This window comes from Ambystoma mexicanum, chromosome 2p (genome assembly GCF_040938575.1).
Source record: "Ambystoma mexicanum isolate Mex_15411 chromosome 2p, UKY_AmexF1_1, whole genome shotgun sequence".
Classification (NCBI taxonomy): domain Eukaryota; kingdom Metazoa; phylum Chordata; class Amphibia; order Caudata; family Ambystomatidae; genus Ambystoma; species Ambystoma mexicanum.
Window position 1 is genome coordinate 878,462,261 of NC_090923.1, and position 13,445 is coordinate 878,475,705.

The following is a 13,445-nucleotide window of genomic DNA, read 5'->3' on the forward strand; positions in this document are numbered from 1 at the left end:
TTGTCCGTGTGAACTTGAACATAAAGACAACTGCATTCAAAAGGAAACGTGCCCATTTGCCTCTAGTCGAATGAGTGCGGTTACTAGATGACCTCATGTCACCTAGGACACCATGCCATAGTCCTGGGTTTTCTTTTCTCGACCACCTACATTCTGGGACTTTCAGTGCTAGGTCGCTCCAAGTTACAAACCGTTATGTTAAGGAACAACAATCCTGCACCCTATAGCCAAGCCAACCCCTCTCCCCAGTTGACACATCGTGCCTACTGACACAAGTAGCCTTTCCCAATTAATAGAGACTTGTGCCCCTTCCCACACCCCCAGGAAGTCATGGGCTGCTTTCGGACTGTTTACGCCCCTTCTCCCCACCAAGTCCCTTTCGTTGCAGGATCTGCTAAGAGCCTTAAACCCCTCTCTAATGGCTCTCTCTTACCATGGCAGCAGGCCATGCAAAATAATGTAATTTAATGTAAATGTGTCTTCTATAGGACCCTACTCCCATTATGGTGACCTGACTGTGGCTACGTAGTATACTATTTAGTTCGTTTACAGTCCATTGGGGACGGGATTTTGTAAAAAAAAATTGCTTTATACAAAAGTTTCAACGTTAAAAAGCCAGAATTGTTGCCTTTGCCAATTGTTCTTAAACACTACCATTGCTAACTCATGAACCTTCCACTGCAGTTCGAAAGTGTGGGATTTGCCAAGTCCCCACAAGTCTGAGACATTTCCGGAAGCTCATTATTTCTGGCTGAAGAGAACCTGCAATTGGGAAGAGATAGTGGGAAGAAGAGTGAGCGCCAAAAGAAAGTGGATACGACATGGGTATGTTCCACTAGAAGGAATCGCATCAAAGAAGTCACTTGGAGGGCATCAGCTTTTGAGGATTTCCTTAGTTTCTCATGCGTGCAGCCAGGTCATCACATCTCGGCTTCTTCTTGAGCAGAATTCGTACTTCATGTTGTCATTTTTGTATATTCACATTCTTTTGCATCTGCTTATTTACCTATGTAAAGCGCTTTGGTGAAAGTGCTTAATAATTCCAAATAAATAAATAAATTGCTTCCTCTCACAAGTGGAAGTGATCTAGTGAAGCTTATTTGTTAGAAGGTCTGTGTTATCGTTGGCGACCAATGCCAGACCCGTAGTTGCGAATGAGTTCTTGTTGGTGAACGGGATGCAAATGGAAGTATATTAAAGGTACATGGTACCTGGGGAGGAAGCCAATAAACCATGTTCTTGACCTCCTAAATGTTTTGCGTTGATCGAACCAGAGAGTCAACATGGAACTGGTCACTGTCAACTTCAGACGTAAACAAGATAGCAATTGGGAGCGGATGCCAAAGCTCTAGACCAGACTTGATGAGAAAGAGGTTAAATTGGAACCCTTTCACATGATCATCTCGGGAGACAATATGGACGGCCAACCATACAAAAGGAGACCCAAGAGAGACACTGACTGCCAAGCCTCTTGGTGCAATTTCAGCTGGCAGGAAGCTACATCTTCTGCCATCCAGTTGGCTGGAAGTGACGAGTTGAGCTCAATACATCTCTGTTGGTTAGCGTAGGGCTGGCGCAGTGGCCTGACAGTGCGTGTTGCGCACCGCCACGGATCAGATGTGTGACACATCCTGTCTCTGTTGAATCACTTAGCATTGATAAGACAGACTGGGGATCGTAAGCAGCCAGTGCGCTGGTTAATACCAAAATTAAAGCAAGTTTGATGGCCTGCTGCTCTGATAATCTTCCACTGATGTCCCCTAGTAAACATCAGTACAGGTAAACATAGGCTTAAAAAAGGAAGGTGTGATCAGTGCGCAGATCCCAAAATTCCAATTGTGGAGTCCATTAAGCTTAATACAGAAATAGGCTCAAAATCCAATTTTGTGTTCATTAAACAGCCGACACGTGTTTCGACCTGTTCAGGTCGTTCTCAAGGCTGTACATTTGTGCACAAAATAAAAGTAAACATGTATAAAGATAATCAAACCATAAAAATTCAAACATGATACCACAGATAGAAAAAGAAATTCACATACCAGTGTTTCAATGTGTGGATGTAGCCAATGTAAACAAAAGAATATCCCAAGGTAAAAATAAAAGAAAACATAAATTAGGAGATGCTAATTAAGCGTGAGAAAAAAACACATAAGTCATTGCAGTAAGCAATATGTATGTGGGAAGTTGCAACATACCGTGATTCCAATGCAAAATTGATCAGGAGTAATGTGTTGAAAAGCACAACTGCTACCTATATTAATAATAAGGCAACCAATTAAGTGATGAGTCTCGACTGTCTGTAGACTAATGATGTACAAAAGTATGAAATAATCAAAGAGAAAAAAGGTAACTTACCCTCAATGGGTATATGACTCAATGCAAGAAACGATATATCTACAATATAAGAAAATTGTGTAAAATCTCTGTGGATTGTCTGGAAACAATTGATACCCAACCAGTATCCTAAAAGATGCATATAACTATACCTGATGCTGATAGCTCAATGTAGTAACAGGGTAAAATCCCCCTCTCCAGAACTTTAGTAGAGGTGTTAGCACTAGCGCCGTGCGGCAAGCTCCATGTAAGTAGATCTAGCAGAGTGAAAATGAGGCTGCGTGCGTGACGTCACACGCATGTTTTGCAAGTGACGTCACGCGCGCAAGCACCGCATTGACCTCATCCCGCGTAATTAATGCGGATCAAAGAGTAAACTGCACCCAATACTGAAGGCTAACAGTATTGGGTGCAGTTTACTCTTTTTACTAAAGTTCTGGAGTGGGAATTTGACCCCGTTACTACATTGAGCTATCAGCGTCAGGTAGAGCTGTATGCATCTTTTAGGATACTGGTTGGGTATCAATTGTTTCCAGACAACCCACAGAGATTTTACACAATTATCTTATATTGTAGATATATCGTTTCTTGCATTGAGTCATATACCCATTGAGGGTAAATTACCTTTTTTCTCTTTGATTATTTCGTACTTTTTTACATCATTAGTCTACAGACAGTCGAGACTCATCGCTTAATTGGTTGCCTTATTATTAATATAGGTAGCAGTTGTGCTTTTCAACACATTACTCCTGATCAATTTTGCATTGGAATCACGGTATGTTGCAACTTCCCACATACATATTGCTTACTGCAATGACTTATGTGTTTTTTTCTCACGCTTAATTAGCATGTCCTAATTTATGTTTTCTTTTATTTTTACCTTGGGATATTCTTTTGTTTACATTGGCCACATCCACACATTGAAACACTGGTATGTGAATTTCTTTTTCTATCTGTGGTATCATGTTTGAATTTTTATGGTTTGATTATCTTTATACATGTTTACTTTTATTTTGTGCACAAATGTACAGCATTGAGAACGACCTGAACAGGTCGAAACACGTGTCGGCTGTTTAATGAACAATAAATTGGATGTTGAGCCTATTTCTGTATTAAGCTTAATGGACTCCACAATTGGAATTTTGGGATCTGCGCACTGATCACACCTTCCTTTTTTAAGCCTACACTTAGCATTGATGGTTGCCTTCCCCTGCCATTAACGATCCAGAAGGTACAGGTGTCCACTAATACACAGGGCCTACATGAAAATGTTTTCAATGGGACTTTCACAAGTAAACATTTTTGTCAGGATTGGTGTGCCGTTACTCATAGACACACATCACTGTTTGGGGGAATGTCTGAGATGTAACAACATGTAGCTGATTTATATGAGTTCTGCCCTGATAAATCAGTGACTATATGTTCATATTAAAATCACAAAAGAATGAATATTTGAACACATACAAATACGTTGATGGAGCTGACCAGTGTTCCCTCTTCAGGTTTGACAGTGTCAGTTAGTTAGTTAAGGGACAGTATGCGCAAGGGTCAAGATATTTAAGTTAGGACCATGGGTTCTTCAGTTCAATACCAGGAACTCTTCAGTTCAAGGTCTTGCAATCTTAATTCACAAATCACACCCTTTTCGGTCTAAGCACCACACAGAATTAAACCCATGGACCATGAACTTTTTAGGTCAGGACGATAAGCTCCTCAGAGCAGGGACCATACATTATACAGTAGGGGCCAAACATCCAGGAACTCTGCAGAACAGGAGTCATAACCATTTAAGTCTGGTATGATCTTCAAATTAGGGATTTGCTTAGCCTTATTCTTTAGTCCAGATCCACATGCTCTTCACTAGATTCAAATTTGAATGTGGTTACTGGGGGTTATTAATGTCGTTATCTTGTAACCTCTGATGTATATATGTTTCGGTTCATGACAATCGTCGAAATAAACTATGATGATGATGGGAGAACCATAAACTCCAGTAACAGAAGAAAACTGGGTGGAAACCACACAGTTATCCAGACGCTCACACACTGCTCTCCAAGAGGAGCTGGTCAGTAGATTCAGGGTGTTTCGCTGCAAAATGTTCACACTAAGAAATTCAAGGAATAAGTTGTTCTGCAAAAAAGTTGTATTCTAAAGTTTCCAAACGTTTTGCATCGTAAAAAGGTTTTAATGACAGAATCAGTTGAGGCAAATAGCAACCTCATATATTTGGGCTCATAAGCCAATGCATTGCGGAGGGAACTCCTTCGTCAGGGCTGAGCACTGGCATTATGACATGTCAGACAAGGGGGCGTGCCCACGTCACCGGCACCTCGCATCCCGGACCTCCTGTGAGAACACAGAACGGCCGTGATGCGCAGGCACAAAGGTAGGAAATAAATTAAAATGGTAGTTCTGCGAGTAGCGGGTGATAAGGCGTGTTCAAACAAAGAAAACATTTCAAAATGGGAGAATGGATTTAGGAAATTTCATTATTCAAGCAGAGATGTAGATATGCAGACGCAAGGTGTTCATGCGCAGACCCGCAATGTGGAACAAAGTAGAGGTAATATAATCAATGTGGCCAAGCATGATAACTCGGATCAAATGCAAAACAAAATACTCAAGTAAGATTTGTAAGATGTGCACTGCCTGACACTGGCAGTCAAGTGCCCAAATGCACATCATCTGGTGTGCATACGCACACAAGGGTGCAGTTACAGAAAGAAAGACTGTGAAATGTTACTATACATGGGAAAAAGTCCAAACCATTCCATGTGCCATGACATGCAAAGAGTTCAGTTCTGGTCGGTGGAGTCTAATGTCTTATACAGAATGGTGGGATAACATATTTCGGTTCCGAAAATAATGTAGAATGCAAGGAAAAAATGCAGATGTTATCCTTCATGGTTACACAAAATCAGATGTAGCTTAAGTAGTTGATCTCTTCATTCATTCCGTCTGGTGTAAGCGTACCAAGACGGTCGATCCAATAGGTCTCTCTTCTGTCCAATTTAGCATTGAGGTTCTCATGTGGATTAGATCTCGTCACAGTTTCTAAAATCTGAAATCTGATTTGTGAAATGTTGTGCCTTTTCTCATGCCAGTGTCTGGCTACCGCAAAATTGGGGTTTTGGTTCCTGATACAGGACCTGTATTATTTCCACCTGAGCTTAGCTGAACATTTAGATTGCCCAATGTAGTATAGACCATATAGGCATTTAACGGAATAAATAATATCAGAGGTGTCACAAGTGGCATAATTCTTCAGTTTGTTTCTCTCATGAGCAGGAGGTTTATGGTGCTACCTTTGGTGACGAATCCACAGTTGCAGCAATTTAGGCATGGAAATGTGCCAATAAATGTGTTTTACACTTGGCTCAGAGGTTTGGTGGAGACCCATTCATTTCTCAGATTCTTGCTCCTCTGATATGCGAACCATAAACTCCCCCATACATAAACTGTTCAACTGTTCAACCCTTTGGACGAAAATCTGCACTCTCTTTGGGAAAGAGACGAACTATCGGTAATATGTGATTTTACCAACCACAATTACAGAGTGCTAAATTTAATCACGGACAAAATACCGAAAAACACAGATTTTTTATTTATTTTTATTTGGGGGGGTCCCCCCAAGTCACCTGTTTTTTTACCCTATTAAAGCCACCCCAAACTCATCCCAACCCATTTTAACCCCACTATCATGTATTTATTTAATTCATGTTTGCTGTGTTTTTCGGTATTATGGTCCACTCTGAAATTTACTACTCTGAAATGTTTAGATATATTGGCTGGATACCCAACTATGATATGTTTCATCATTCAAAACCCAATTTCGATTGCAAACTGTCATGTGCCATAAATACTCATTTGTCGGTGTACCAGGTTGCGATGCAGGCTTTTGGAAAGATGCGCTTACAGGCTGTCTGGGAAACCTTTTCCCTTTCTAGTCTTCGGACAACCCTGCCCACACCGTGCATTTTGAGGGAAAGACAAGCAGGAGAAATGGCAAAGGGAGCGAGAGAGAGACAAATAGAGTAAGAGAGAAGAGTCTAAGAGAAATAGAAAGCATCATGGGAGACTGACATTTTTGTCGAAAAAGGAGAATGGGAGATGATTGTGCAGCATGACCTCCATGAGCCAATTGGTCTTGGAAAAGCACAACAGGCCAGCGGTTCTCACCCCCTTTGATAAACACGCATGTTTTCAGCAGCGCACGCCCTGCATGGGGAGCCTTCTGACCCCAGTGTTTCTGCAGGGTATGGAAAAGTAGTGTAAGGGAAAATGTAGTTATGGCTAGAATGGCGCCCTAAATGTGGACTAGAGGGCTGCAAACAATGCCATCACATCTAATCTCGCCTTCAAAAACTTAAAAAATAAACATGTTCCATCTTGGAAAGAGTGCAGCAGGACACCTTGGATATATCTAACGAAGGGCAGAACAACCAAATGGAAACATCCTCCTCAATGGAACAGAGTACAGGCGCCATTATGTCAACAATAGCTGCCCTTTCTTCCCCTGCAGTCATCTTCGTATCTGCTTTACAGGAAATAGCAAAGTTAGCAGAGGGAAACTGAGAGATCAATTGTATGCTGCCACGTACAAAGCTGAGAAGTTGAAGAGGGTGCAACATATGTGTCATGCACCACGGCTGAGCAAAACCAATCGATCTACAGTGATTTAGCGCATGTGTAAGAATGCTGATATAGCTCAGTTTGTTAAGTACTCGCCTGTGAATGACAGATTGAGCCCTTCATATTTTTGAGGTTGGTTAATCAAACAAGTACCATTAAATTGGGTAATATTGCTACGGGTTATTACACCGTTTAGAAGGCCAACGAATCTGTGATGAAGCACTGTATACAAATGTGATATGATCCTTCAGACCGTTTCCTGTGTGTGTGGCTGCTGGGCATTGCAGTGTACATCAGTAGCGACACCTACACCTACTCGTTTTACGGTGGCTATACTGGCTCAGGTTTATACATATCGATCGCTCAACCTGTCCAAGTTGACATCAGGATCCTCTCGCCATAGCCCTCAGGTGACCCTCTTTTGCAGGGTCCAATGAGTATTACTGATTCATCTTAGACTTCTCTTGCTGTGACCCTCCAAAGTATCTCTTTAAATCAATGCCTACACCTGTGAACTTGTGACCTTTCTGCGCTCTGAGATTTTCCATTGAGCGATTTCATAAAAAGTGAATGGATACAAATGAAACCGTCTGGGTTGACTGAAGCAAGCTGTCTGTCACCTCTCCCCCACAATAGACACGGGTTCTAAAAACAGTCTACCCGGATTCCATAGCTGCAAAAATGCATTGAAGTCATGAATGCAATAATGGTCATGTTTGTTTTTAGGAAATGAAGGTTACCATACAAAATGGCCTTTGTCTCTGAGAACCTGAAAGGTGAGCCAAATTACAGAGGCTCCGCCCAACCTTGGCCCTTGTACCTGGACAAGCTGTGCAATTGGAATTGATGTTGCTTCAGCAGCATGGCTGCATTTGGCCACAGTAAGTGCACCTGCTACTGTGTTGATTGCAAGGATGGCACCAGGGTTCATGAATGCTGTGCACCGCTCGGTTGGCCGCTCTTTCCGCGCAAGCGGCCAATGATGTGAGCTGATCAATCTTGAGAGAGCTGCCAATGCTTGCAGAGAGTGAACACTAATCTGCTTCACAGCATATTATATCACATCTATTATTTACAAAATATCTGGGTGCCTAACTAGACCCTTTTTCCCAATGGCTCGGCTAACTTTCAGAATTTCTTGGCTTGGCCATCTCTGCCCCAGCCCAACTTTCCCTCTCTTTCCAACGTTTGATGTTGTTTACAAACTTCCCTCCTGTCTTCAACCTATTCAGGCGTAACTTTTCTGCTTTGCTCAAAAGTCCCTTGCTTACCGAAACTTTCCTTTTCGGTTATCATCACCCCACTGTCTGTTCCTTTACCCTTGCCCTGCCCGTCACTCTACAGAACCACTGTCCCTTCTGACTGTCCCTTCTGACTGCGCTTGCGTTCAGGGCTCAAGTCGAGGAGTGGGCACCTCGATATGCTAATTTCTGGTGACGCCACATTCAATTGGTATGTTAACGAGTCCCCTCACGTTTTAATTTAGGACTTCAGCCCTGCTTGCCTGACGCCCAACACCCCCTTGCCCTTCGTCCAATGTCCCCTGCTCTGCCGCTCTTCCCCGTCTGCAGAATGTTTTCTGCTCGGCCCATTCCCCAATGCTCTCACACACATGCGCCCCCTCCCCCCCTTGGCTCACTCTTGCCTTCTTAGCCTGGTGCTCCCTCTCTTGTCCTACTTCCGGCTCCTCCCACCGCTACTTTATTTCCCTCCAAAGCTTAAATGTCAACTCTTTTACCCAGCTGCCCTCCCGCGACCCTTCCTCCCTCTTCTCGGCACTCTTTCCCCTCTGCCCGCTTTTCCGTCTTCTACCCCCTCTTTCCTCCTCAGCCCAAACATAATTGCTCTCTCCACTTGTTCGCCCTCTCTGCCAAAGGCCAGCCAGTGCCCAGCCTATACTCGCGGACCCTTCCTTCTTCTGCGTAGCTCCCACCCATAGTTCATCTATTGCGCTCCATCTCACTCCCATCTTTCTCTTCCCCCCAACTTCTCAAAGAAGCCACCTCGTATTGCTCGTCCTTCCCTCCACTGACCGCCCTTTGGTCCTCTGCCCAGACTTCCCTCCTTCGCTTGCTGTTCTCTACCCCCTCTCCCTCGGGCCCCATCCTTCTCAACACTACAAGGTCTCCTGCAGCATGTCCCCTATTACCCCCATCCTCCATTTCTCTTGCATCTTTCAGTCTCTCTTTTCTTTGAGCCCCTCTCACTTCCCTAGCTCCCTTTCCCCACGTCAAACTTTTCTCTCCCCGAGATACACCACACCCCTAGGGTCACAGAGAAGCCTATGACCGGCCTGCATCATTGTGCCACCCCCTGTTGCTCACCTGTTATGCATAATCCAACTCCCTTCCCAGCAGCCCACCAGCGAACTTAATCACTTCACTCTCAGCCTTTCCCTCCCCACAGCTGTATCTACCGGCACTTGGTACTCTGCCTCCCCCGTTCCCTTATGTATGCCCCCTGCCCCCACCAGCCTCCCCCCTGCACCATCTATATTTAAAAGAACCAGAGAAGCAGCGCTTCACGCCTTGGGAGTCGCTCTGCCACACGCCCTCCGAAGGTGCAGAGCCCACTCTTACGCCCACAAGTGTCTCTCCGGCGCGGCTTGAATGCGAATCCCGCGTTTTAAGGGTCGGGGGAGTGCATTTGTATTTCGCCGGTATTCTCTGCACACGTTCCCTGCGCAGCCATGCCTTCCAAGTGATGCCCGGAGCAGCGGGGCAAGGCGCAGAGGACACCCATCTGCCATGTGCTTCCAGACAGAGGGGGAACTCACGTACCATTCCTGCCACCAGACAAGCCGATACCGCCCTCTGAATCGCATGTGGTGAGGCGAGGGACGGTGGGCCGAGGGGATGTGTGTACACAGGTGACTGGGCTTCCCTGCGCACCCCCGCATTTTCCAACACACATGGTCCCCGGCTGCAGCCTCTCCGTGCAGCCGAGAGCCCTTTACCCGCTAGCCCCCGCGGACCCCCACACCCTCAATTAATATAAAGGTCCTTACCCGGCTGGCATGTCGGGCTCAGGCCCCCCTGCCTGGCCCTGGTGGTCTGATTTCAGGGGCGCCTGGGTTTCCTCCCCTTGGCTCCTGAGGCTGTGGAAGCCCACCATGCGCTGGGGCAGCGGGCAGCAGAAGGCTGGGTACTCCATAGACGACCCGGGGGAGGGGTGTCCCCCAAAGTGGACTTCAGTCTCGCCTCTGTCTGGTGGGAAACGCTGCACTTGCCCCTCAGTGGCTCCTCCAGCCGCTCACGTTTCTTCCCCTCTCCTCCTCCTCCTGCCTCCCGGAGTCATTATGAATTGCAGAGCACGCCGAGGCTTTCACTGCCTCTGTGTGTGTGTCTCACTCCCTCTCTCTCTATTACTCCCCCTCTCTCCCGCACACACACCCCCTTTTCCAGCCCATCAGTCCTGCCTTTCAAATGCTGATTAGCGGACATTGTGACTGGAGGAGTTGGGGGGAGGGGATTCCATTACATCCCTGAATATCCAGGCATAAACACACACACACACACACACACACACGGGCGCACACATCCAAGCATACTGATGCTGAGAAAAAACAACATTTAACCCTTTCGTGGAATCCGGCGCTGGACACTGGAGGACAAAGCCCTACACCACTGGGTCAGAGCACGAACTTGTAGCACAAGGCCAACATGGTTTCCAGCAGCTCCATGCTTGAGCATGCCAACAATGTCAACTCTGCAGCTGCATGACTGCTCCAGGTGAATACCACACCAATATCAACACACACACACACACACACCACGCACACGTGTACAAACTAACATAACAACGGATACAAGCATCAGCAACAGCACCTCCACACAAACTGGAATATAGCACAACACCAACATGGAAATTACTACAAACACTAACATGAACACAAAAACAGCCACCCAAACCAACGGCAACACCAATTTCAAAGCAGACATAAATCCCAATGCACCTGTTCGCGCCAGCTTAAGTTGTATCACCACCACAGACAGCAAATGCAAAACAGACAACTACAAAGCAAATACAAACATCAGCACAACACACCACCAGCTAGGACATGAGCACCAACACCAATAAAGAAACCACCAGTGTTCCCAACATATACACAACTTCAAACATTAATATTTACAGAATCATGGCTGTAAGAAACTCAGTGAGTGGGTGGGCCAAAAATACAAACTGTGACAAATTAACTTCTGGGGCACCAGTGCTCCAGGGTTGAATATCTGTTTCTAAACGATCAATCAGCCTCACACCTCAAGTACACTAGAAGGGATGCAAACAGATTGGAAACAAGCAAATTGCAAACCTCCTTGGTAACGTGAATGAAACAGCAGGCTTCTCGCCGCAACGTCGTGGATCTTTGGTTAGTTGCAACACAGTGAAAATGCAATTATTACCCAATGATAAAAAGGACTGTCCAGTCAAGGTTGTATACAAATATCTACTTTATTATTATCACAACAGACAGTTCTAGAACACTACAAAATACAACCTACCTTGAAAAGGAATGCAGAGGACAGACAGTTCAAAGAAGGAAAAGGGATGCACTCTGGATACTGACAAGAGGGTAGTCGATAAAGTAATTAATCTCAATAGTTCAAGGATACTTGGTGTCAACACAAAGGGAGGAATGGTTCATAAACTATCACCAGGGGCCTTCGAAGAAGTACCAAGGGGACAGAACCTTAATGTACCTTGTGCTGGTAGAAGTTCTTGGTGCTCGACAGAGTCAAGGCGTTTCCGGGAGCTTTGCAGCTTCTGCAACATAGTTTAAAACGGGAGACAGCTGTGGGTATCACGCAGCAGGCAATTCGGTGAGTGAGGTTGGACGGATAGCTGCAGGCTGGGCTACACGGCGGCTCAGGGTCAGGAATCACTATGTCAGTGATGGTTGGTGGGTCTGAAGCACTGGTTGAGGCATCACAAACGGCGTGAGCGACTGTGGTGTAACAACAGTCAGCGGTGCAGTCGGTTGCAGCTCGAGGGGCTCGACTGGCTCGAAAATTTGCTTTAAGGCGGACGTCAGTAGATGCTTGCTGATGCACTCCTCCTAGCTTCTTCACTGGGCTTGTGTCATCCTTTACGGCGGATGGCCCAAAGCTGAGGAGAGTATTACAGGCAGCTGTCTTGTCCTTAGTTTGGTTCAGAGACTCTCTGGCACTTTGCACCTAGGAAGCTTGCTGCAGAGCCTAGCAGGGCACGCTGTGTGCTGGCTGGGTACCGGTTGGGGAGCTTCTGGAGAGTCTTCTGGATTCAGTATCTCCCTCTGTTCCCATGGAGATATTTAGGGGAGGGATTTTGCTTCCCTCTTGGATGTCCTGGCCTTCATTCACTGACGGAAGATGTAAGGTACACTGTACCTTCAGCCAGGGTCCAATTCTGAGTTCTTCTTGCTACTCTGTGCGAAGTCTGCAGATGATCTGCCTAAAAGAGGGGCTCAGCTCTCTTTTAAAGCCAAATGGGCCAAAGTGATTGGTGCAGGCTAAGCATACCTTAATGAACCAATCCCGGGTTCCCCCCAGCAACCTCATAACCAGAGTGTGTTGCAACAGAAAAGGCAAAGGGGTGAAAACATGTAATACTAAGTCCCACACACCTGCCTGTCTGTTGTGGATCAAAGGGTCTCTCTAGTTCATGGAGCTCTCTGTGATTAAAGCAGCATATCTTCTTTGAAGCTGTGCAAGAGCAGACTTTCTGTCTACATTAATCCACACATCCGTACCTTCTGAATGGGGTCTCCCTCTGGGGATGACTACTGTAAAACAGCTGTCCTAAACTTGATAGTTGACTGCCCTTGATACTGAGGGGTGGCAGATGGCTTCAGTTTCACACAGTGCATATCAAAGGTTGTTGTGGTTTCCTGTCTCCTTTGTTTAAACTCTGCAGCCAGGCCCCATCTGGACCGGTTTGAAGTATACGCTATTAGTATGTTAATTATGTTAATTGCTGCCGCAGAGGGTAGACAAACAGACAGGGCGGATCCATGGAACCTTTGATAGTTAATTAGGCTGGCCATGGCAGGAGGAAGGTTTTGCCCTTCCCCTTCTGCGATGCCCTGATGTACTCTTGGCTGTCATAAAACAAACTAAATATGAAAGGGGGGAAGGTGCACATAGGCTGTGTCCACCCAGAGTACACAGTTCTATGTGTACGTTGTGCGGTGAGCATAGGAAAATGTGTGCAAATTAGCCCCACACATTTATCAGAAGTTCATCTACCATCATTCAATTTCTTTTCAAATAAAAAAAAAAACAGGTGAGCGCACACCCACAGTGCGGATGGTCGAATTCCTCACATACCCCCAAGCCTCAACATGTGAACCACCACCCTACTGAGGATCTAGTTTCTAATCAAGGTTAAAGTACCAACTGAGGGCATCAGCATTTTCATGCTGGGAGGCTGGCTTGTGCTGGATGTCCATATCTAATCCCTGTAGGGATATAGCCCAACGCCAAACCTTAGGGTTCTCCCCT

General features: G+C 45.6%; 1 protein-coding gene across 2 annotated transcripts in view; it reads right to left on the bottom strand.

Annotated features, from left to right (window-relative positions):
- Nucleotides 1-10,334, bottom strand: part of NPAS1 (neuronal PAS domain protein 1) — a 670,224-nt gene extending 659,890 nt beyond the window's left edge. The window contains exon 1 of one of the 2 annotated variants that reach the window (XM_069644570.1): nucleotides 9,974-10,334. In XM_069644570.1, the coding sequence (XP_069500671.1) occupies nucleotides 9,974-10,119 (146 nt within the window). In that variant the 5' untranslated portion in view covers nucleotides 10,120-10,334. The remainder of the gene's footprint in view (nucleotides 1-9,973) is intronic. The other variant, XM_069644571.1, reaches the window with a different exon arrangement.
- Between the last annotated feature and the right edge of the window lie 3,111 nt (nucleotides 10,335-13,445).